At 40.6% G+C, this 26,612-nt stretch overlaps 1 protein-coding gene and 1 long non-coding RNA gene across 3 annotated transcripts; one reads left to right on the top strand and one right to left on the bottom strand.

Annotated features, from left to right (window-relative positions):
* Positions 1–367: 367 nt before the first annotated feature.
* Positions 368–25,770, top strand: CCDC198 (coiled-coil domain containing 198). Its single transcript, XM_055304578.1, is given in 8 exon segments — positions 368–613; positions 616–747; positions 2,276–2,358; positions 14,788–14,874; positions 16,269–16,367; positions 17,161–17,329; positions 17,771–17,855; positions 25,618–25,770. Coding segments are annotated over 8 exon segments (759 nt in total). The 5' UTR covers positions 368–525; the 3' UTR covers positions 25,634–25,770.
* Positions 6,054–14,789, bottom strand: LOC129496425 (uncharacterized). Of its 2 annotated transcripts, none has more exons than XR_008661724.1 (3): positions 13,404–14,789; positions 8,574–8,739; positions 6,054–6,382 (listed from the first exon to the last, which is right to left on the bottom strand). It is a non-coding gene; the product is annotated as an uncharacterized LOC129496425 (long non-coding RNA). The 2 variants fall into 2 exon arrangements; XR_008661725.1 differs by lacking the exon at positions 13,404–14,789 and adding an exon at positions 8,962–9,418.
* Positions 25,771–26,612: the final 842 nt, after the last annotated feature.

The following is a 26,612-nucleotide window of genomic DNA, read 5'->3' on the forward strand; positions in this document are numbered from 1 at the left end:
CCTATCCTATTTGGAAAATAAATTCTTCAATTAAAATTAAAGATTAACGAATGATGATTAGTGTGCATCCTCTCGTTTCTGAAGATGATATAGCTATTCTTCGTTGGTAGCTCTCAAAGATGGTATTGAAGGGTACATGCAATAAAAAGTCAAGTTTAAGACGTTTGTAAACCTCTGCTCTCCATCCCTGTTAATGGCCTTCCTGGTGTTAGAGATTTGTTTAATGATCAACAGTGGTTTCTGTTCCTACCACCCAGTCTTTCAGAAACTAGCGTAACAAGTCAATGTTTAACCGGATTCTTTGGGTCTGAAGTGGCAGAGTAGGAGCTAAAGGGACGTCTCCATGGAAACCAGCCTCCCAGGAAGTGGCCAGAGGGTTTACTGTGTGGTGGAATAAAGCTAGAAAGATGCCATGAAGTGCTTTGTGGAGCTGGGATAAAATTCTGACCTACCTTAATTAGAATAAGCTAAATTCAAGGCCCCAAACCACTTCCCTCATGATTGTGCTTTGAATATTACCTTGAAATGGGCCTCAGCCACTCTAAGGCTCACCCTCGGGTGACCAGAGTAGCACCCTTGCAAAACAAAGAGGTAGAGACTCCCTCGGCCAGCCCCGTGATTTTGCATTGAATCAGAATCTGGAAGAGAAGAGTTCCTATTTGTTCGCAAGACTGCAGGACCCGAATAAAGCTTTGGAAGGGCAGCTGCCACCTCTACGAGAGACCTGGTGTGGAAGATACTCTGCAGGTACGTGTAACACCTATCATGAGATTTGTGTATTTGGACCAATGGAAGCTATTGACAGATGTACTTGACTGTCCGTCTCCATAATCATATCAGAAAATTTCTAAATTGCTGAAATGTAAGGGAACATCTTTCAAGCTGCAAGCGCATGTCTGTCAAGTATTCTGGGTACATTAGAATGAGTGTGTAAACTCTGCACCCAAGGGCTTTTTACCATTCCACACAAGAAGGAAAAAATCGTTTGGTTTCAGCTTATAGTGCTTTCAATGTTTACACCTAGCTCTGCCAGATGATTAAAATTATATAGATAAGATGTGATAAATTATGACAATCATATGTTTCAGTTAGATTCTAAATTTAAACCATTCTCTCCAGCACCACTTAGTGCATCAGGCTTTGTTATTTTGAAAGCAACACTTGAGGAGTGAATTCACCCTAATGTGAATTTGGAAACCACCCCAAACAGAATTGATTTATTGCAGTACAGATGAGAGGATGAGTCACCCCCTCCCCAACCCCACATTCTTCATGCAGAATATGAACTAAGTTCTGTCATCTGTAGAACTAAGAGAATTTTTCCCATTATGACTGGAAGCTCTGTGCCTGGAGTGGCTATCAATTATCCTGGAATATTTTATAAGACATGTAAAATTTTTATGACAATCACAATGATAATTAAGCAGAGTTTCTAACTTGGGAAGAGAAATATAAGTATATAATGTATACATATGTTTATGTAGTATATCTGTGTATTTTTTTCTTTATTTATATTCTGGATCAATAACACAAGTAAGTTCCCATTATTAGTCAACTTGACCAGAAAGCTTTATATTCTCTTTTGGTATATCTGGTAGATCATACCCAGACTGATTCTCATAGCTATTCTCTGTAGAACTGACCAGCTTTGACTGGGTAAATAGCCTATTTTTATGTTCTCCAATTTCATAAACATGTGGGGGGGAATTTTCCTCTAGTGAAACTGATTCTAATGCATTAGAGTCCTACATGGAAAATATTCTTATTTTTGAAATGACAAAATCACATTACAAATAACAAAGGGATGCTGAGCATTCTGATCACGAATTTCAGTAGATCCATACATACTCCAAGCCCAGCTCCACCAAATGCCAAATTATATGAGTTTCTTAAGGATATATTATTTCTGATTTCCTAAATTTATTTTGAATAGATTTCATGAAATTTAAACAAACGGAAAAGTTTCTATTTTTCAGACCAAATTCTATGTTTTAACAATATTTGTAGTCAATACCTTGTTGATTTTTCCAATTTTCCTCTAACTATCAAACTGGAGAAGAATTCAATAAATTAAATCCTAGGTCTAAACTAATGTTTTACCATTGGCATTCATGTAGGACCCCTGCCTTATGTGTTTCATCTCCATATTCAACACATAGGTTGGACATATATAACTAAAAAGGTACCAAATCATATTAGTGAAGTCTAACGATTAACCTAATTTAATAGTCAATTTTTTAATGGTTTGTTTTTATTTCTCTCTCAATCCTTCAAGTGCCCAGGGCCATGTATTTTGACATTCCACTGGAACACGGAGAAACAAGTATTATTAAAAGGCATCCACCCCGAAGACTTCAAGTAAGATGAATTTAAAAGGCTTCATAAGGAATTTCTTGGATTTCATGGTAGCATCCCTTTTTAACTATAATCATAAAGGAGGGATATCAAAAATGACTAAGCTAGTAAAAACAGGAATGTTATTGAAGAGAATGCCGTCAGTTGCAGAGACCATGTTTCTTTAGGATTTCCTTTTGTAATGATTTCACTTTTAAGACCACCAACCACCAAAAGAAGGAAACATAATATCAAATACACAGGCATGATGGGATTCAAAGGACCTGTATTTTGCACTGATGAGTTAGATGACTATGGAGAAATCACTTGTAACAAACAATGATAACAATCATAACAGCTAGGACTATTTAATTAGCACCTACTTCAAGTCAGATACACTCTGTGCTGCGTGTTGATCAGTGTCAATCATTTCATCTTCATATACCTCTAGGAGAAAGGAGGCATTATCTTTGCTTAATACATGTGGTTTAGAGAATTAAGTAACTTGTCCAAGGACAGTGAAGGTCAGATATCAACCAGGTCTCCAAAGCCCATGTTCTTAATCATCAGCATAGCTGATCTCTACAGACCTGCTATCCCTAAACTTCTATTGTTCTAAATGTTAACTGGTTGCTAAAATTGAGGACATTGGATTCCAAGACAGAAAAGTAAGAGCTTTAAATGCATTTACCTTAATAAATATTTAATGAATTCTCTGTAGAGAACTATAAATTCCAAGAACTCTCATCCTAGAAGGAGAAAGAGATCTGAGTGGGTCCTTGAAAATGAGCATCAGCCAAGAGAAGGGTTTGTTTGGGCTCTCCTGTGAGCAGGATCTATTACTGACATTTGAAAAAAGAATTGGGGAAAAAAAAAAAGAGAAAGGAATTGGAACCAAATCCCACCTGCTACACAATTCACCTAGACATCTGGACAAATCCCAGAGGTATTTGATCTCATTTGTTGGGGATTATTTCTGTTTCAGTTGGTTTTTATTTACCTGTCTTCTCCAGAAGCTCGCATTGAAGTGATTGCATCTTGCACATCTTTTCCCAAAATATTGGAAACCTTGAAATATTTTTATTTAAAGAAAAATAAAGTAAAATGATATCAAATTGATATATAATTTTAAAACTTTTGAGCAAACCTCTAGCTAAACTTATGTTTTGTTCCTACATCAAATGTACCTCCTCAAAGTAGTGTGCTTAATATGTGTTCCTGTGGAGCCAGTAAGCTGAATGACTCAAGTAGGAGATACTACTGTACCCAGTGAAAAGTGTTTGTGTAGCAGTGTGTAGTTCAACTCTAAAGCAGCTAAAGTTAGGCTAGGATTCTCAAATCAGTTCAAGTTCAAAAGGAAAACTTCTATGTTTCAGAACCAAAGACTGTATCCCCACATCCTAACCAACCACCTTAAAAATCAAGACAAATGAATTATTTGAGTGCAAAGACTATTGTCTTATTTGGTCTTATATCTTCAGTCACCAACACTTACTATGTACCCCCCCCCCCAAAAAAAAAGCTTGTGAATGAATAGGTGAATGAATGATAATGAGTCCCATGCTCTCTGGTGGGAACAAAAATCAATTCCTGCAGACCTGTAGCATCCCTGTATTTTTTTTTTCTTCTTTTTTTTTTTTATTTATTTTTTATTTATTTATGATAGTCACACAGAGAGAGAGAGAGGCAGAGACACAGGCAGAGGGAGAAGCAGGCTCCATGCACCGGGAGCCCGATGTGGGATTCGATCCCGGGTCTCCAGGATCGCGCCCTGGGCCAAAGGCAGGCGCCAAACCGCTGCGCCACCCAGGGATCCCAACATCCCTGTATTATAAGTCCAACTGACTAGCTGCCAATGTCATGAATTACGAAGATCCAGGAGTGCTTGTTGAACCCAAGATCTGAGAGGCACTTGGGCTTCAGACAACAGCTTTGCCTTGGAACCTGAAAGGCACAGGTCTCTCTGTGTCTCCCCTAAGCTCTTCTCTGTGCATTTGCTTTATTCATCCTGTAAATTGACTTTCTTTGCTCCTCAAGACCACTTGGTGAAATGTGGCCACCCTCAATTCCTCAATTTGTGTTTTATAGTTCCAGTTAAACAGACAGATTGGCCTGGCTCTCTTGGCTCCAATTCGAAATTCCTGGGAGGAAAGATCTTATTGGCTCAGCTTTGCTTATGATTCCAGTTCTGTTCCAGTAAGCTATGACCGGAGGGTATGCTCATGCAGTAGAAATGTGGGCAGAGTAGCCCCCCTCGCCCGCCCCCGACAAATTCTGGAAGCAGCTCCCAGAGAAGAGGGAAATCACTGGGAACTTGGCAGACACTCCCAAAGATATCAACTATAATTATCTTCACAAATGAGCCTCAGCACATTTTCCACCACAAATGGGTTTTTGAGAGAATAATAAATGCTGGGTTCCCATGACATGCTAATTAATAGCCTAATCTCTGCCAAAGAAAATTCTAAAAGTATTTTTAATTATTAAACCAAATCTAATTGCATCCTAAATAATTTGAGTTGCACATTTGGCACTCTCCACTTCCTAAACATCTACTCCTCAAGTAAAGAGCAGGTCATGAACTAAAGTTCTCCAACTCGGAGCTGCTGAATTCTGAGAGCCTCTGCCAGGGAACCCTGAATCCAGCGTGCTCATCTCTGGTTGAAAAGTTGATCACCACTGTCCTTCCCGGCCTGATTCACCTTCTCAACCAACCATCTCAGGTCCCACCTAGGTGGAAATGGTTAACTACCCCCACCCCACCCCCAGGGTCCCATGTAATGTGGTTTCCTTGGGTGACTCCCTCCTTCATCTCCCAAGATTTGCTTAAATCTCACTGTCCTACAGGCTTATCATGATAATCAGGTGACAATTGCGGTTACCCTGGTGCTCCTGGTTCCCCTGACCCACCACTATCTTTTCTTTTCCTCAAAGCACTGACTTCTAACACACCAAGCAATTTACTTCTATTAAGTTCATTGTGTATTTTCTTTTTTTAAAAAATTTTAATATTTATTTATTCATGAGAGACACAGAGAGAGAGAGAAGCAGAGACCTAGGCAGAGGGAGAAGAAACAGGATCCCTGCAAGGATCCCAATGCAGGACTAGATTCTGATTCCCGGGATCACGCCCGGAGCTAAAGGCAGACACTCAACCACTGACCCACCCAGGTGTCCCTGTGTATTTTCTTCATCACCCCCCGACCAGTGTCACGATATTATCTTTCACACGGGCATAGATTTTTGTCTGTTGTCTTTGCTAATGTATCTAAGTGTCTTGATCGATAAATAGGAGTTGAATAAATGTTGAATGAAGGAATGCAAAGGGGAAAAGAGGAGTATAAACACTGCTGGTGAGAGGTAAGGAGGGCAGTCCCGACCTGGACGGTTTCATTGTGTTGTTTTCAGTTTTATAATTTGTCACAAATGTATTTCCTTTCCTTGTCTTTTCTAACTCTTTGCCCATTTTCTATTATCTATTTCTTTATGATTTGTGAAAGTGCTTTATATATCTTAGATCTAGCCCTTTGTCAGGGATATGTGTTGCAAATATCTTCTCTTCATCAAAGTGAAAAGGTTCGCCTTTTCACTGTGTGTGTGTGTGTGGACATAAACATTTCCACTTTAAATGTGGTCACATTTCTCAATCTTAGTCTTTATGTTTTGTATTTTTGTATTTTGTCTAAGAAATTTTTCTTCTCCCCAAGGTCTTCCAAATTCTTATTCCTTGTGTTTGTTTTCTTGACTTTTGCATGGGCTAGAACTTCCCTCTGATGTTGAACACAAGCAGTGATGATGGGCATCCTTCTCTTATTTATGACATTTTTAAGACTGGTTCAAAAACTAAGTACATTTGCAATAGGATTTTTTTAAAATTTTTATTTATTTTATGATAGTCACACAGAGAGAGAGAAAGAGGCAGAGACATAGGCAGAGGGAGAAGCAGGCTCCATGCACCGGGAGCCCGACGTGGGATTCGATCCGGGGTCTCCAGAATCGCGCCCTGGGCCAAAGGCAGGCGCCAAACCGCTGCGCCACCAAGGGATCCCTGCAATAGGATTTTTTAAAAAAGATTTTATTTATTTATTCATGAGAGACACAGCAATAGGATTTTGATAGATGCTGATCAGAGTCCCAAGAAGAAACAGATGCTACATTCAAATTAGAATAATTCAAGGAAATTTTCTTTGTAGATAACTATTTTTACAGACGTTTGGATCAAGGGAACCATAGAGGATATTGCAATGACCACTAGTGGCAGCTGAGGGATAACCACCTCTGAGCAAAGGGACTTGGAGAATGAGAGAACCTGGAAGGAGAGTCAGGAGGAGGAAGGTGCTTTGAGAGAAACAGTGGGACACAGTCAGCCCAATAGGACCTTCAGGTAGGAAGGCAGAGGAAGAAATATCCTCATCTCATTCTCTCTTCTCTCAGATCTCCTGCCAGGGTTGCTCAGTGGCTAAACCCAGTGGGAAGCCAGAGGGCAGGAGAAACTGATTAGTTCTCACAGGCACAGAACAGGGTAGAGAAATGTGGCAAGTGGATCTGAAGAAACAAGTAGAAGATATCCAGTACAGTGTCATTTATTATTGACGTTCCTTTTATTCCTGGTATGCTAAGAGTTTTTCTTAGGGCCGAGTGTGAAACTTTATTGAATTTTCCCCCTTCATCTATTAAAATAATCTTACAATCTTGTAACCAGTTGATAACAATATGTTACACTAATGGACCTTATGTTGAGCCCTGCTTGCATTCCTGGTATAAATCCTACTTGATCATGAGATACCATATACGTATACAAATACATTGTTGGATTGCCCATGCTTAGGCTTTTCTTATCTATTTTCATAAGTGAAATTGTTCTTTAATTTCCAAAACTGTCTTTTTTTTTCAGTTTTGCTTCTAGGGTTGTACTAATTTTGTAAAATTTGCTGGTTATCTTTCTCTTTCTTCTGTTCTCTAAAACATTTGATATAAAACAATTATTATCTGTCTCTTAAAAGTTTGATGAAACAGACCTGTGAAATCATCTTTAGCAACCTGGACTTTTGGGAGAATGACAGATTTTCCTACTAACTTAATTTCTTAGTTGTGTTAAGTATCTTATTTTTTCATGATTCAATTTTGCTAATTGATATTTTTTTTCAGAAAAGTATCCATTTATTTAAGCTTTCAAGTTTATTGTTATGAAGCCTTAGCTTCTTCATATTCAACTTTTAAAAAAATTTAATTTATAGTTGACACCAATGTTACATTAGTTTCAGGTGTACAACTAGTGATTCACTATCTCTGTACTCTATGCTATGCTCCCCACACATGTAACTGTTGTCACTACACAACACTATTATAACACCATCGTCTATATTCCCTATGCTGTGCCCTTTATCCTTGTGACATTCATTCTATAACCAAAAGCCTATGTCTCCCACTCACCTTCACCCATTTTGCCCATCCCTCACTCTCCTTCCCTCTGACAACCACCAGTCTGTTCTCTGTCTTTATAGGTCTGATGATACTTTTTGTTTATTCACTTGTTTTGTTTTTAGATTCCACATCTTGAGAAAAAACATAAGGTATTTGTCTTTCTCAGTCTGACTTATTTCCCTTAACACTATACTCTCTGGGATCATCCACGTTGTAGCAAATGGCAAGATCTCAACCTTTTTTATGGCTTCTTAATATTTTTCATATTCAACATTTTGATAATGTAAAATCTTTCAACTTAGGGATCCCTGGGTGGCGCAGCGGTTTGGCATCTGCCTTTGGCCCAGGGCACGATCCTGGAGACCTGGGATTGAATCCCACATCGGGCTCCCAGTGCATGGAGCCTGCTTCTCCCTCTGCCTGTGTCTCTGCCTCTCTCTCTCTCTCTCTCTGTGTGACTATCATAAATAAATTTTAAAAAAATTAAAAAAAAACCTTCCAACTTACATTTTGATGCAGCTCTCTTGTACTGGGTAGAAAGGTAGAGAACAGCTCAATCCCTAATTTCAAGCTATAATCCTGGCTCTAGTTTACCCTGTTACATGGAGCATTTTTAGGTCCCCTTTAATCTCCAGAAATGGCCATCAGGAGCCCCAAACATCTTATGGGTCAGCTGTCTCTAAGTATGTGTTTGTTTTCTAGTCCATGGAGATGTGTATTTTGTATTAAAGCCCAATCACATCTTTTTGGCTTTATGTTTTATTTTTCATTGCTAGATGTTTGGGGCAAAGAAAGTTATTGAAATGTGAACTCACTGCAATGCCTTGACCAGAAATTCCTCCTTGGGCTCATGATTTCTTGCTTTGAGGCTGCCCTGGACACCTTTGCCTTCTGAGAACTTTAAAGGACATACATTCTTGAGTCATGATGCCAAACAAATTTTGCAATTTCTTTGAGCTTCTTCTGCCCATCTTTCTCCTCCTGTTAGTACACAGAGGCAAACATCTCAGATTAGTGTGTCATGAAGTTCAGTGACTTCTGCTTGATTTAATCTCCATTTCTGAGTTTCTCAGCTGACACTTCAACTGATTAGCCTGACCATTTGTTTCATTTGAGAAGCCAAATAACCAGAAACCTTTAGACAGAGAATACATTTTTTAAAACATGGGATAACAAAAAATTAAAGGTGTCATTCTATCATACCAATTCTCCAGTAATTCCTTCCCTGTGCTCTCTCTGAAGATGATGAAGTGAGGCAGCTTGCTTCCCAAGCAGGGAAAAGGAACATTTATATGAATCCAGAATTCTGGGGCAATTTCATTTGACTAGTTTGTTTAGAGAAGCCAATTTTTCAATAATCTTTTCTGCAGTGGTTCTCAGGCCAAGCGCAAATACTTAAGAGAGAGATCCTATTTGCAATGTTAGTTGCTGCCATCTAGTGCTCTTTGTAGATGAATAGTGGGATTCTTAGGCTCCTTTCAAAGTCCAGGAAGAAAGTAATTGCCTGGAGACGGTTCTTAAAGACACCTCCTCTTTAACCCTTATAAGAATTGTGGGTTTAAACACAATGAGGCTGAAAATAGAAGAATATATATTTGTATTTTCAAAGAAAAACCTGGCCCTAAGAATTTATGGATAGATTATTTTAAATAGCTGAAAATATTTAAATAACTGGAATCTCCAGATTCAATTTTTCCATAGTACCACAAACAAATCCTCTTTGGTCTACTCTGATGTAGTTCCTTTACTCACTTGAGGCAGTATGGAAGCCAGTGGACCCCAACCTAGAAAATCATCAGAATCCTTGGAGATATATTCAGAGAAACAACTGAGAAGCTGGACCTCATTGAAATTAAAACCTGCTCTGCAAAAGACAATGTCAAGAGAATATGAAGGCAAGTAGAGAAGATAAAAGATGGCAAGTAAGCTTGTGAAAATGTTCAACATCATATGTAATCAGGGAAATCCAAATTGCAACAACATTGAGCTATCACCATACACATATTGGAACAGCTAAAATCCAAAACACTGACAATACCAAATGTTGGCAAGGATGTGGAGCATCAAGAACTCTTATATATGCTGCTGGTGGAATGGAATAATGGTATAGCCACTTTGAAAGTCAGTTTGGTGCTTTCTTATAAAACTAAACATACTCTTACCATACAATCCAGCAATTGTGAGCCTTAGTATTTGCCCAAAGGAATTGAAAATTGATGTTCGCATAATTTGGATGTCCATAAACATCCATGTGCAGCTTTATTAATAATTTCCAAAATTTGGATGTAACCAAGATGTCCTTCAGTAGATGATGGATGAAGAAACTGTGGTACATCCATATAATGGAATATTATTCAGCACTAAAAAGAAATTAACTCCCAAGCTATGAAGATATATGGAGAAAACTTTTTTTTTTAATTTATTTATGACAGTCACACAGAGAGAGAGAGAGAGAGAGGCAGAGACATAGGCAGAGGGAGAAGCAGGCTCCATGCACTGGGAGCTGATGTGGGATTCGATCCTGGGTCTCCAGGATCGCGCCCTGGGCCAAAGGCAGGTGCTAAACCACTGCGCCACCCAGGGATCCCTATATGGAGAAAACTTAAATGTGTATTGTTAAGTGAAAGAAGCCAATTTGCAAAGGCTATATACTGTATCATTCCAAGAATGTTAACTTTTCAGAAAAGGCAAAACAATAGAGACAGTAAAAAGATCAGTAGTTGCCAGGGAATAAGCGGAGGAAGGGTGGACTACATCAGTGGATACATGTCCCAATACATTTGTCCAAATCCATAGAAAGTACAACACTAAGCATGAACCCTAGTTTAAGCCATGGACTTTCAGTGATAATGACATGTGAATATAGGTTTATCAATTGTAACAGATATACCATTCTGGTGAGGGATGTTGATAGTGGAGGAGGTTGTGCATATGTGAGGGCAGGGAGTATCAGGGAACTCTCCATACTTTTCAGTTTTGCTCTGAACCTAAATCTGCCCTAAAACTTAAAGTTTATTATTTATATACATAATACATATATTCATTCCCAGGACATACTCTGGACCTGTTGAATCACAACCTTCAGTGAATAGCCCAGGTTTTGTATGTCTGTGAGTGTGTGTGTGTGTGTGTGTGTGTGTGTGTGTGTTCAATTCCAGGATATTCTGATGATAAACCAAGTTTAGGAACAAGTAGAAGAGAAAGAAGCATGAGGTTTGGAACTGGATAGACTTGAGTTTGAATTCTAGAGCTGCCACTTTCCAGCTGTGCAACAATTGGACAAGTTATTAACTTCTCGACAATGGGGAATCATCATAATTACCCACAGGGTTCATGGGAGGATTGAACCAGATGACATATTGTGACCCTGGAAGTGATAGACAGGGACAGCTGTAAAGGCTCATGGGCCTCATCAGCAGAAAGAAGTAGATCCTGAATGAAGTCCAGAGAGTGGCACAAACACTTCTTTGTTCTCCCCTCATGCCCTGAATACCCCATCAGGTCATTGCTGATTCTTCTTCCCACTCGTGCCTGGATATCTCTTTCCCCTTGGTCTCCATTTCCCAGTGGTTCTGATCTGATCAGCTACTACCTCTTATACCAGCAGGTCCCATTTTCTCAGCAGACAAGAGAGCCAGACGAACCTCTCTTACTAGTACTCATCACCTCTCATTACATTCTTGCACAGTTCTTATGTTAAAACCCCCACTTTCTCCACTTAGGGTGAGAATGGAACAGAGAGCTACTTCCTACCACAAGTGCAAATTGCCTGGCACATGTCTAAGCTGAAGATGAGTTCTTTCCCTTTGACCTGCCTCCTTTGGCCTCATTTTCTTCCTTGCCAGGTGAGCTTTGGGCTGTGCCAGCAGGAAGGAATGCAGGCTCTTCTCCCTAGAACAGCTCAGGCCCAGGCCCAGAGACCAGGAAATTATTCTATAGGGAAGTAGCAGCAGGCACAGTTCATGCTCCCCATGAGAGCTGGCTGTTCAGCATCCGTTTCCCTGTCTCCCCCTCTGTCTTTTCACTCTGGTCACCTTGAAAGCCAAGCTAGCATCCAGTCTACCCCTTGCTAGTGCAACCAATCAGACTAAAATGAAAAACAAAATTTTTCAAAATAAATCAACATTTGCCTTTAGGAGAAGACTAAGGTGGGCATGGTGCTCAAACTGTTTGTTGCAGTGTGGCATCCTCCTCATTTTCCTCCTACTTCTCTAGCCAATCTCTTCTCTGTGCCCTTGGCCAGCTTGTCCCCTCACCAGCTTCTCAGTGTTGGAGCTCTTCAAGTCTTCAGGACTTGGCTCTGCTTTTCTTACTCTTGACCTTAGGGTCAAGATGGTCTTACCTGTGACCATGGTTTCAGTTATTCTCTACCCAGGGATGATCTCCAAATAATGCATCTCTAGCACAGACCTCTCCTGTGAGTTCCATGCCTGTACATCTCATTATCTACTCAACATCTACACTGGTATGCTTCAAAGGCACCTCAAACTCAATCTAAACCGAATTTATATCCTCCTGTTACATCCCATTCACACCTGGTCTTCCTTAGGTTTCCCATCTCAGTGAATGATAACACTATCCATCCCCTGAATTTGGATGCCATTTGGACCCTTCACTCTTCCTCACCAACTATAATAAATCTTATTTGGTCAGTTTTAAATATTTGTAGAGGGCAGCCCTGGTGGCTCAGCAGTTTAGTGCCGCCTTTGGCCGGGGCATGACCCTGGAGGCCCGGGATCGAGTCCCGGGTCGGGCTCCCTGCATGGAGCCTGCTTCTCTCTCTGTCTGTGTCTCTGCCTCTGTGTGTGTGTGCGTCTCACATGAATAAATAAAATCTAAAAAAAAAAAAAAAGCAAAACTTATTTTAATAAATAAATAAATATTTGTAGAGCCCATCGATTTCCCTCCAGGAGCCCCAAGCCCTTCACCATTGTCTTCCTAACTGCCCATCCTGCATCTGTGATTATTCTTTTCTAGTTCCCACACTGCAGCCAGAATGATCATTTTTTTAAGGATTTTATTTATTTCAGAGAGAGAGAGCTAGAGAGACAGAGCAAGCATGAGCAGGGGGCAGAGGGCCAGGGAAAAGCAGACTCCCTGCTGAGAAGGAAGCCTGCTATGGGGCTGGATCCCAGACCCTCATGATCTGAGCTGAAGGCAGACACTCAACCAACTGAGCTACGCAGGTGCCCCAGAGTAATCATTTTTTAAAAAGTGAATGTAATCATGTCACTAGTTTGCTTGATTCATGTCAATGGCTGCCCATTGCTCTGAAGAAAACCAATGTCTTTAGAATGCTCCATCAGGCACTGCAAGACCTGGCCCTGCCTACTATCTCTCCAGCCTCATTTGAGCTATTCTTCCCCTTGCTCTGAACTGCAGTCAACTGACTTCCTGCAGTTCCCTCAATAAATCATGCTCTCTCCTACCTCGGGGTTATTGCCTATGTTGTTCCCTCTACCCAGAATACCTTACTTAGTCCCATAGAATTTCCTAAGCATCCAACTTCTGCTGAAAATTACTTCCTCAGGAAAATTTCTTGGACCACCTCCTTACTCCTCTCCCCCTTACGTTAATTTTCTAGGGCTGCAGTAACAAAGTACAACAAAGTGTGGGGTTTAAACAACAGAAATGTATTATCTTACAGTTCTGGAAGTCCAAGGTCAAGGCATTTGCAAGGTTGACTCCTGATAGCCGAGAGGAAGAATCTGTTCCATGTGTCTCAATTTTCAGTGGTTTCCTGGCAATCTTTGTCACTCCTTGGCTCATAGAAGCATCACCCCAATCTCTGCCTTCATCTTCACATGGTGTTCTCCCTGTGTGCATGTGGGTGTTTGCACCTATATTTCTCTTTTTTAATTAAGGTGATCCTTAATCCAAGCATTGTGGGTTAAGGATCACCCTGCTCTAGTATGACTACATCTGCAAAGACCCTCTTTCCAAATAAGGTCACATTCTGAGGTGTTGGGGGTAAAGACCTCAACATATAAGTTGGAGGAGGGGCACAATTCAACTCATAACCCCCCATTTCCAAGGTGGAATCCTCTGGTTATATATTGTCATAGACCTGCCCGATAGACTTTTTCTTCAAAGCACTGATCACAGTTTGTAATTATTCATGAATAATTACATAAGCAAAATGTATTTGTTCCCCTACAGATTGTAAGCTCCATAGGGAGCATGCTGGGTTTTTTGACCACTGCACCCTCATGCCAGGCATGTACTAATTGTTCAGGATGTAGTCACTGACAACAAAAAAATCTGATGGCCCTCCAGGTCCCTGCCTGCATGGCAATGTGGAGAAACCCACCTTTGTCTCTTGTTCTACCACTTCCCAATGCTCCAACATCCAGAGCATTAAGTCATCCGAGGCAAGTAGGGCTGAGGCAGATCCACTGGTTCATCATTTGCTTCCCAGTCTTAGTGACCCCTTGAAACTCCAACATGATCTCCCCCCATAAAGACAAGCCCCTACTAGGAAAAACAAAAACAAAACCAGAACAAAACAAAAAAACCAACCATGTCTAAGATTTGTAAGCCCACTGCACCTTCATTTTAAATGTGTCTCGTGGGTACCAGTGATTATTATGGAGGGAGCTTCTCTGGAGATCTTATATACAGGTCACTTCGCTAAGAACTGGAAGAGTTCAGCCTGGTGGTTAAGGACTGAATATAAGAAATTCCTGGTGCCCCCTTCATCTCAAATACTCTAAGACCCTTAGAGTTGTCTGGTAACTTCAGTCTTGGTCCCTTGATGCAGACAGAAAAGGATTCCTAGCGTCTTGACTCTCTGACCAATATTTAGATCAATAAGTCACTGGCAACAGCACAATAAAACAATAAAGAACCCAGATAAGTTGAAAAGTCTGCACAGATATGACCGTAATCCTGTGGAAATCGCCTTCCCTCTGTGCTCTCAGGAATAAGTGCTGCTTTTGCTAAATGTTAAGATAGTTTAATGTCTGGCTTTTATGTTTCATCATCTCATGGCATGAGGAATGCTGAATGCTCTAAATGTTGGACTTCTAGAAGCTTGAACCCATTGACCTGCCACAAGTAATTACCTCTGAAATGCTCCTGAGCCAGCAAGAAGCCAGAACAACTCACAGAGCTAAGGTGAACTGTAGCACTAACTGGAAAGGGTGGTAATGGGGGGTGGGTTCTCCTTTCATGTACTCCTGGCACAGAAGACCTCAGAGACAAATCAGACTATTAAGTCATTCAGAGTTAGAATTTTCCAAAGCTATCCATTCTCTCCTAGGCCTGCCTTAATCTGCCAAAGACTCTCATTTCTGAAGTAAATTCTGGGCCCTTCTCCACTTCCTGGTGAAAACAAGGAGTTGCGGATAAGAAGAGAGGAATTTTACTTAGATATGGGCAATTCTAGAAGTGTTCAAATTTGTGAGAAATCTAGCATAGCTCGCTCCTTTTGTTCTTCCCCTCATGTTAAACCTTTCTCTTCATTCTCAACTTTTAGGGGAAATCATCTCTACAAGGTGTCCCTAACTTATTTACCACAACTTCACCAAAAAGGAATCTTTGGAAAAGGTCCTCTGAAGAGCTCTGGCCTTTTATTAATTTGTCATATATTCTGCCGAGATAACATCCCTCCTATAGACATGAAAAACTGGGAGGTAGTAGATTTTCAACACTTTCCACTCCCGGTTCATTCTGGAGCCAGGTGCTGCTGCACAGCTGGCTGATTGGGGAAAAGATGTCCAGGAGCTTTTAGACCACCAAGCCCAGGTTTATGATGCCAACAGCACTGTAGAGATCGTCCCCTCATGAGGCTCACAACAGTCAACACAGTTACAGTCCACAGGGTGGCCAAAAGATATCTCTGAGCACATCTGGTTGCCATATCCCTCCCCTTTGCTGGCCACAGCCAGGAACGAACAAGGCTGTATTCACCCCTGGTTGCCTTCAGTAACTGTCTGTACTGTCCCACTGGGGTTTATGATGCGCCAGGGGAGACCACCAAGTCACAAATAATCAACTTCCTGATATACCAGGGCTTATATTCCTATATATAGGACATTTATAAACAAACCCCACAGGGGTTCTGTCTATAGAAATGGGTTCCATTTAGCCATACAGTGGCTCCCCTCTGATTTCATAGCCAGAGGCAGAAGAGGCAGAAAGAAAGAGGCCAATCTTATCCAACCAGAACACATTTCTGGGGAGATGGTGATAAGCATCTATTGACAGGGTAGGCGATATTTCATCAAAATGAGATGTGGAAATGTATTTCCATTTAAGACTTTCAAAACTCTACAGGAACCTTAAAAGCTACATTATGCGCACAGCAAAGCTCCATTCACTGAGAGCTACACAAAGGACTCGATGGGGGGGCTATAATGATCCACCTTCAACATCACAAGAGTTCCCTATGGATTATAACTGATAGCTGATTAAGATCTCACTCTGCTGAAAAAAAAATTACAAGTTACGTATTGCAGAGTCAGTAACAAATTACCCCGTTCTAACTAGTGTGTCATCTTTCACAGCAGGGACTGGAAAAGAAGATGCAAACTCCAGGGTACACTCCTGGGAAAAGACAATACTTACATAAGATGCGAATGCTGGAAATGAACCGTAACAGACAAGAGGTAAGTATGAGAAGAGAGAAGAGTGCTGTATTTACCACGTCTACTCCACGTAATCACTACTCTCACACAGGAATGGTTTAGCATCCATCTCCAGGCTTTACTTAACATTTTAAATTTGGTCATTGGCACCGACACTTCAATTCCTGGAGCTGGGAAGGATCAGCAAGATCCCTTCTTCTAGCGACTCTCTTTGTTTTCAGTTTCAAGGATGGATCTGTGTCCCAAGTCTTTCTGTTATTTCTCTCTTTCCTTTTTTTTTTTTCCTTCACAAATTGCTATGACATTCTGGCTTCAGTGGAAAAATGATGTTAGATCGCTTTTCTTGGTTTAGTAAGATAGAGAGGGGTGAGTCGGTCTTTATCTTGCTACCAAGGTATCCCTCCATAATTCATGCCACAAGATTATCTCAGAAGAATCATCTCTTCTAATGAAAACTTTTATAGTAATATCTCCTGTAATTGGCATATTCCAAATTCCTCACTCTAGTTTTTAAACCTAGAATCACTGTCTTCTGCAATTCCAAATATATCGGTGGCCTCCCAACAATTGTTTCTACAAAGATCCTTCTCTTAAACCAAGCCATACCATTTGAGTATACTCGCCTCTCTCCTAACAAGCCTGTGCATAGAGAAAGTTTCTGTGCCTTATAATAGGAAAAAGAAAACTGTATTCTGGTTAGGGGACCAGAGTACAGATAAATACACCACTTGCAAAGTGGCTGATCTGTTGATCTATTCTGATGACAGGAGTTCAGCGGGGAGAACACTAATTCATTGTGGCTGATCATTTTCAGGCCCAAGCAGAGTTGAAGAAAAGTCTTCATAGGGAGGCAAGAATTAATCAAAAACCAAGGGACCATAAAGCCAAGAAAATCCTTCAAAGCATCCCAAGAAACCCAAGAAATGATGACGGGGACCTTCCAATCTTGTTGCCAGATGAGACCTTGAACAGAAGAAGTCCAGGTCAGTTCCATACATTATTTTATGTAAATTATGTAAAAAAATTAAGTAAAAATATTTCAAGTATTTTTAAAACTTGAGCAAATAAACTTGGGGTGGAGAGTGTGGTGGTGGATGGACAGCAAGTAGCCTTGGGTTTCTGCTGATATTGTACTTCCTGGAAAGTAGGAATCACACTGTCCTGTAACTTTGGGTGGCTGGGAGGAAAAGACTTGTAGACTTTGTTCAAACCTTGTAGCAAGATGGCCCTCTTTAGAGGCTTCCTGTGCTTCACAGGCATCCTTGCAATTCTTGCTTCAGCCCTAGGAAGAGAAAAGGCAAAAGAGCCTCATCTTGTGGTTAAAGAGAATGAAGCATGCGGACTTCTATTAAATAGCAAACCGATATCAGCCAGTTTGCTGCCATCTGCAGACACCCTCCCCCAGCCAGCTCTTTCCCCTGCAGCCCTCTCAGGTTCCTTCAGGAGAGCTAAAACTGAAGCCAGCATCACGGCCCACCCCAGGCTTGGTCTGCTGCATCTGCTGTCTCTGTGAGTGAGGGCCCTTCTCCTACCCCACTCTGGGCCACCTTCCAGCCCTTCTCCTCCCCCTCCTTGCAGCTGGTTAGTCACAAAGTCCTGTTGATGTCACCTGGCACTGAACCCTTACCTTCCTCACATCCCTAATGCCCCCCCACAGGGCATAGTGTCACACTGGGCTACTGCCGGTTCCTCCCTCAAGTCTTGCCCTTCTTCCAGCAACCCTCTATCCACATGGTTCTCAGTACAGTCCCCAGGTCCCCCAGAATGAGCATCACCTGAGGGATTGCTGGGCCCCAGCCAGAGTGATTGAATCAGAAAATGTAGGGGCAGAGGCCAGCAATCTGGGTTTAACTCCCCCTTAGGTGATTCTGATACCCATAAAGTTGAAGAACCACTGCTCTACTTGGTCATCAGTATTGGCCACAGACTGGCACCATCTGCATCACCTGGGAGTTTGTTAGAAAAGCAGAATTTCAGGCCACACTCTGGACCCACTGAATAAGGATATGCATTTTATCAAGATCCCAAGGTGATTCTCATGCATGACAGCTTTAGAAGCCCAGTGCTAATAGCCAAGTAATCTTATAAAATGCCAATCTGACCATATCATTCTCTTGCTTAAAAAAAAAAAATCTTCGGTGAGCCTCCATCAGTCTGAGGACAAAAATCTAAACTCTTTGCCCTGGGGCCCTGGGTGGCTCAGTAGATTAAGCATCTCACTCAAATTTCTGCTCATGTCATGATCTCAGAGTCATGAGATGGAGCCCCAAGTAGGGCTCTACACTGGACATGGAGCCTGCTTTAGATATTCCCTCTCCCTCTGCCCCTCCTCCCTCTAAAAAGTAATAAATTTTAAAAAAATTAAATAAATAAACTCTTTACCTTGGTACTCTAAGCTGACCTTTGTGGCTATATCTGCTGCCATTTTGTGTCCAACTTCACCTCCAACCAGGCCAGACTGCTCAGTGATTTCCAACAGACATCGTGTTCATAGCCTCTGTACTGCGTGGTCTCACCAATTTTAGCCCCAGTAAGTTTGCCCTGTCCATGTTCCCTCAGGGCAAAGCACCCTTTGAATATATAATATTGTTCATGCACACAGCTTGCTGTGCTGTGAGCTCACTCCCCACATCAGCAAAACTGACCACTGAGAGATCTATAGAAATGCTGGCCATGTCTCTGGAGATCCTGAACTTCTCAGATGCAAAGTTGCCAGCTGAAAGAGACACTGCTCCTGCTCACAGGAATAGGATACTTAATCAATGAGTTAAATAAATAATAAAAGGCTGAATAATTGAAAATCTACTTGGGGAATCTATTTAACCTATACCCCCAGTGCCTGAATGAAATATGCTATGTAGGCACATAGAAAAACAACTTTTATAATGTAAAAAATATTGCCAAAACAACCCAAAAAAAGGTGACTCAGCTTAAGTTAGATACTAAGAGTCATTGCTTAAGAGTGAGCCAAGAAAAACCAACATTGGTAAAATCTTTGGAAGATGGCCCAGATCTGGAGGGGCCCAGGAAGGATGGTGGTATGTGGAAAAGAGGGTTTCTCTGCATTTCCTGATGCTTTTTAAAGCTGCTTCATTTTGTTCTACTTAAAGTTTAAAGATTTATTTGTTTATTTTAGAGAGGGAGAGAGAGAGCTCATGAGTGGGGAGTAGGGACAGAGGCAGAGAGAATCTGAAGCAGACTATGTTGAGCATGGAGCCAGACCTGGGGCTTGATCTCACAACCTGAGATCTAGTACCTGAGCCAAAACCAAGAGTTGGATGCTTAACTGACTGAACCACCAGGCACCCCTCAAGCTAAGGTTTATTGAGTGTGTACTATAAAGCAGGCACTGTTGTCCATGTGCTACATGCATTATTGCTCCTAATCCTCACACAGCCTATATGAAGGAGTTACTGTTACCTCTTATGTGACAGAGCCAGAATTCGAAGTCAGGTCTTTCTGACTCCAAAGGTACACTCCACCCATCACCACCCCCTCATATACCCTCATCAGGAATCCAGGGACTTGGAGATCTGTCCGGAACAACCTTGGCCAAGTCTGCAAATAGAGGGGCGTGACTCCGAACCTTCTCTGTCATGAGCAGGCTGCTCCTCTGCCAACCCTGCAGATTTTACCACCACAACAGGCATGTGCTTGAGCAGTGATGCCTTTTACTTGTTTCCAGGTAGCAACCTTGCTTTCTCTCTCTGTCTACTGAAAGCAGTCCATTTTACGTTCTCCTAAAAGTGGAGCAAAGCCAGGATCATAGAATTACAGGAGCTTTCTGCTAGTCCGGTTCTGGTAATTAGGATTCTGCTGTACCCCCCTCCTGTTATTGAATGCTATAGTTGCCCATTCTTGTTCCCTTTTTGGGAAGGTGGGATGAGAGTTTTAGGTTTCTCTCTCTTTTTTAAAAAATATTTTATTTATTTATTCATGAGAGAGAAAGAGAGAGAGAAGCAAGCTCCACGCAGGGAGCCTGATGTGGGATTTGATCCTGGGACCCAGGATCACGCCCTGGGCCAAAGGCAGGTGCTAAACCGCTGAGCCACTCAGGGATCCCTGGGTCTCTTATAAGATAAAGGTCGGTCTTTGTTTTCTGTTGCCTCTTTAACATGAAATTTTACATATATTTTACATTTATATACTTTGAATACATGTTATATGTTTATGGAATGACTTACATATGACCTAAGATAAATGTATAATAATTACATTTAACTTACACAATAAATTACTTATAACTTATACGATGGCTCATAACTTACACAAAGTGAGCATTGTTCTTTGGATGTACAGTTTCTTTTTTTCAAAAAAGATTTATTTATTTATTCATGAGAGACATAGGCAGAGGGAGAAGCAGGCTCCTCACAAGAAGTCCAATGTGGGACTCGATACTGGACCCTGGGATCATGCCCTGAGCCAAAGACAGACGCTCAACTGCTGAGCCACCCAGACATCCCTTTGGGTGTACAATTTCATGAGTTTTAACATGTTTAGGTGGCTCTGGCCTTTTCCAGAAGCCATGATAGGGTAGTGGGTAGCAAGAGCAGTGAACTTGAAATCAAAGTTCTTCATCTGAGCCCCAAGAACTACATTTCTAGATGTAAACTCCATGGTAACAGGGGCCTCTTTTTGTTTCTAGAACAGTGCCTGGTACACAGTAGCCTCTCAATGAACATTAGCCATATATTTGTCAGATAGTTTTATTCTATATAGAAAGACAATAGCTAACCTCCAGTTACTTAACCTCTCTGAGCCTCAGTCTCCACATCTGTAAAATAGGAATAAAGCCTTGTCTACCACGTAGGGTTTATGAAAAAATTAATCCAATGTGTGTAAAAGCACATATAAAATGTAAAATGCTGGGGCACCTGGGGGGTTCAGTCTATTAAGCATCTGGCTTCGGCTCAGGTCATGATCCCAGCATCCCACATCATCGGGCTTCCTGCTCAGCGAGAAGCCTGCTTCTCCCTCTCCCTCTGCCCCTTCCCCTGCTTGTTCTCTCACCATATCAAATAAATAAATAAATAAATCTTTTAAAAATAATCAAAAAAAATAAAATGTAAAGTGCCAAACTCATGCATGGGAATATAAGCAACTGAAGAAATATGGAACTGATGAATAGTAAAAATAACTATCTATCTCACGGGAGGTGTCACCTTAAAAACATTATTGTCACCTACACAATTCTGGTCTTATCAGGCCACCGCACCATTATCCACTTTATTTTTCTTTAAAGTATCCTGGGTTTTTTAGTGTGTTTTAAATTTAGCCTTTTCTGTGAAATTGGGACTTTGATGTAATGGTGATACATTTTGCTAAAATATATATATTGCAAAACACATAACCATCAAAGATTTTTAATACTTTAGAGAATCTTTGTACTACCTAAAAATCACTCCATATTTTCCCCCCACTGGCCTCTGTTGCTTTACCTCTCTTCTCCAATTAATTTTGAAGTTGGACACACTCTCCTCTGCTCTGCTCACCCACAACCCATTTAGGTTTTTAAACGTTGTGTTTTTCTTTTTTGTTTTTCCTTATGTCTAGCAACCCCAGAGAATCAAGCAGGGATTTATAAAAATGTAACAAGTAAAAAAGACATCTAGCTGAGAAGTCCTTAAACTTTAATGCTGTGTATACAAAACTATGTATATAATACTTCATGAATGATTTAAGAGATATTCAAGGATAAAATTGAACATGTGAATCTGGCCTCATGCACTAACTTTAGGCCTGCATTATCATAACATCAAGAGTGGTGTGGGACTTAAGCTATTATTAATATTGCATTAGATCCCACCATTAACAAACATTCTCTTCCTGTTTCAAAGCTCCTGCCTCTAGTCAGCAGAAAATTGCTGTTCCCAGTCTGAATGATGCCTCTAGTAGTTCTTGGCTCATTTGCACAGCAGAGATGATTATACCCTCTGGCCCCAATGAATGAAGTCTTTTCCCAGTCCCAGTTACCAGTAATTCTCACCTCCCAAAATTCTCTGATGGCTCACTTGCTCACTCATGTCTTCATAGATGTGGCTTTGCAATAGAACAGATGACGAACAAGGAGAAGTCTGATAACTGTGAAACTGAGAGACCTCACAATCTGAGAGAATCAGGAGATTTCCTCAAGGAAGTGGTACTTAAGCTGAGACAGGAAGTAGCTGGACAAAGGGGATAGGAATCCATGTACGTGTGAAGACCAAACTGCTGGAACATTCAGATATATCACAATATGTGCAAAAGCTCTTGAGTGGGAAGGGACCTGACAGATTCTAGACACTGGTTGGGAAAGAGATTCAGGTAGTGATCAGAGATGGCTCTGGACTGGGTGGCTCAGTGGTTGAGAGTCTCCCTTTGGATCAGGGCATGATTCTGGAGTCCCAGAATCGAGTTCTGCATCAGGCTTCCTGTAGGGAGGCTGCTTCTCTTCTCCCTCTGCCTATGTCTCTGCCTCTCTCTGTGTCTCTCACGAATAAATAAAATCTTAAAAAAAAAGAGAGAGAGAGAGAGAGATGGCTCTGGAGGAATAGGCAGGGCACAGAGCACACAGGGTCTTGCAAGTTGTATCAAATAAGGACTTTGAACTTGAGTTTAAGATCAATGGGAAGTCATTGAAAGGTCAAGGAAGCCACACAATCAGGTTTACATTTTTAAGCATTGCTCTATCTACCCTAGAGAGGATATGGGAGGAGAATGCAAGAGGGCATGGGAAGACAAGTGATAAGGATATAGCAGAAAAGCAAGTGAAAGACGGTGCTTGGACCAAGAGAATAGGGTGACAGAAGAGAAAGAGCCAGATGTCGAATATTTAGGAGATAGAATTGGCAGAAGCTGGTGATGGATCAGATGTGGGTACATGAAGAGAGCAAGAAGGCCAGGAGGTTTCATGGGATTCTGTTGAAGAACTAGGCAGACAATGGGGCAAAGCTGGGCCATTTGCTAAATTAGGGTAACTGGGAGAAAAAGCAGGTTTGGAAGAGAAAGAAGGTGAGTCTGGGGATCCCTGGGTGGCGCAGCGGTTTAGCGCCTGCCTTTGGCCCAGGGCGTGATCCTGGAGACCCGGGATCGAATCCCACGTCAGGCTCCCAGTGCATGAAGCCTGCTTCTCCCTCTGCCTATGTCTCTGCCTCTCAATCTCTCTTTCTGTGACTATCATAAATAAATAAAAATTAAAAAAAAAGAGAGAAAGAAGGTGAGTCTGACATGTTGCCAGGAGACAAAAATGGAGGCATCCAATTTTACCCAAAAAAAGTGTGTGTAGCTCAGGAGAGAAATTGGGGCTGCAGACATGAATTAACTGTCATTTTTGGTACTACTATGTGTATAGATAATAACAATAACTATAATCAGATTCAAGGGGGGACAAGGTAACCCATCATGGAGGCACAAAGGAAAGTAATGAATCATAAGGCACCAATGCTCACATTGAAATGCTTGATTTTCTCATGTAACATATGCAATGTCAACTATCAAGGGCTTAAATACCATATATCATAAGATTTGATAAACAGTTATCCTTGAGATGACATCCAAAAGTTATGGCTGGTTCAACCATTTGGTTGTGGGGACACTCTGGGTTTTGACCCAGGATAATTTTCCTAGCTCAGAAGTGGCCATTGCTTTTGTTTTCTTAAAAGCCAGACTTCCTTGAATAAAGTGCCTGTTCTGAAGTGCATTTTATTTTAAGTTTTATTTATTTATTTGAGGGGGAGAGAGAGAGAGAGAGAGAGAGAGAGAGAGAGAGAATCTCAAGCAGACTTCCCACTGAGCACGAAGCCTGATTGGGGCTTGATCCCATGACCTTGAGATCATGACCTAAACTGAAATCAAATGTTGGATGGTTAACTGACTGAACCACCCAGGTACCCCCTGAAGTGCATTTTAAAAGGGCATTGGGTAGAGCTTAAATAAAAAACTACATATATACACATGTAAAATCCTATACTAAAAATAAATTAAATCCCTTCTAGAAGGTATAGAAAGTAAAATAAAATGTATTAGCCTTTGAGCTCCCTAGTTCTATAGATCTGGGGTGCATTACAAGTTTGGTGTTTCTTTTTTTTTATTATTGGAGTTCAATTTACCAACATACAGCATAACATCCGTGTTCATCCAGTATTTGTGTTTCTAAAAAACTTTATAGGTGATTCTAATATGAGGTGAGAGTGGATGTGAAGGTCAGGAAAAGCAATGTATCATGTGCCTAGCACTTGTAGTTGTTCAATAAATAGCACTAGGTAACACAACCTGTGCAATACTCTTGCCAAAAATGCTTAACCTTATTTTAATCACAAGGAAACTGACAAACCCAAATTTAGGGCCATTCTGCAAAACAATTGATCTGGATTCTCTAAAAATTTCAGTGTCAGGGAAAAAGAAGAAGACAATGAAGGGGGAATGGAGGAAGAAGAAAGGAGGGATCATGAATGAGAATGAGGGAGAGAGAGAAGAAGGAAGAAGGAAGTGAGGGAAAAAAGAGAATAAAGAAATAGATAGGGAAGGTTATGCAATACACAATCCTAGATTGGATCCTGGGTCTATAAAATAAAAGACAAACATGCAAACAAGAAGCTATAGAAAGCATTATTTGGGACAACCATGAATATTAGAATGTGAACCATATATTAGAAAACAGTAATATATCAATGTTAAATGTCCTTAGTGTAATAATTGTATTATGGTTATGTAGGAAAAGCTCCCTTGCTGTTGGATTTGTGGTGGTGTATTTGGGAGGATGTAACTGCAATTAATTCTCAAATAGCTCAGCTGAAAAGCTCGCATGTATACATGCACGTATAAAATGAAAGCAATATTGTGACATAATGTTGTTAATGAGTTGGGATATATAGATATGAATTGTATTATTCTTGTAACTTTCAGAAGATTAAAAAATTTAAACAACAAAAAAGTTATTAATGTACAGAGCTTTATATACACAAAGTTAATATATATTCTATATGCATATATATGAGTTTATATATATATATATAATATATGTGTATATATATTATCTATGTGTATATATAATACATACACCTATAAACTCATGAGTTTTTATGTGTGTGTACATATATACATGTATATATATATATACACATAAACACATAAAAACTCATATGTGTGTGTGTGTATATATATATATATATATATATATACATTTCTAAAGAACACCAAGCAGATTATCCTTTTTTCATAAACATCTAGGTACTTAATAAACAAATAAATCATTGTTAAGGGAAAAAATTAATTAAACTTTAAATTTTTGTAGGAAATTTACAGAATGAAGATTTTGGGGAATATCAAGCAATGAATAATTACTGTCCCCGGAAAATTGGCAAAATGGAAACATGGCTTCATGAACAAGAGGCTCAGGGACAGCTTCTCTGGGACAGCTCCAGCTCTGACTCAGAGGAGTTGAAGAAAAGTGAGAAGAAACCACAAGCACTGGTGAGGACCAGGACAGAGAGAATCCCACTTTTTGATGAGTTTTTTGATTGAGAATAAAAATACTATTCACTAACATAGAAACTGAGTGCATTGAGAACTTCTTTTCTCCTTTCTCCCCTCCCCCCCAAAAAAAAGAAAGAAAACTTCCTTTCCCATAACAATTCTTCAGGTTAGTTGTATGAATTATTTGGAGGATATCAATTCATTGTCTTTTCATTTGGAGTCTTACAGTTAACAGTTTTGTTATCTATTATTAACTATGCTGCCTAATTGCCTCAGAACTTAGGGCATTTGATTGTCCCTCATTACTGTGGTCTGTGAGGCTCAGCTGGGTGGTTCTTCTGCTGGCCTCTTGTCAGATTTTTTATGTAGTTGAAGTCAGATGGCAGCTAGACTGGAATCATCTGGAAGTTCAACCAGGATACTGAGGTAGCTGGACCTCACCTCTTCCCCATGTAGTCTCAGAGTCTCTTTACATGGTTTTTCCTAGTGGTCTCTCCATCAGAGTAATGAATTTACTTTTATATCAGCCCAGGACTCCCCATAGCAAGTGTTCCAAGACAAGGAAGTGGACCTGCCAGTCCTCTTAAAGCCTCAAAATGAAAGGGCGCCCCACCACCCTCACCAAATCCTATTGGTTAAAGCAAGTCACAGGCCAGGTCACTGCCCATGAAAGAGAGGTCCACACAGGGTGCAAATTCCAAAGCATGGTCTGTTGGGGTTCATCTTTGACACTTGCCACCATACTATACTTTTAAAAAGCAAATTAGATCTTATAAAACAAATAGATAGGAGAGTAGATTTGATACAAATAAA

The sequence above is a fragment of the Nyctereutes procyonoides genome, unplaced genomic scaffold (genome assembly GCF_905146905.1).
Source record: "Nyctereutes procyonoides isolate TBG_1078 unplaced genomic scaffold, NYPRO_anot_genome, whole genome shotgun sequence".
In the NCBI taxonomy this organism is placed as follows: domain Eukaryota; kingdom Metazoa; phylum Chordata; class Mammalia; order Carnivora; family Canidae; genus Nyctereutes; species Nyctereutes procyonoides.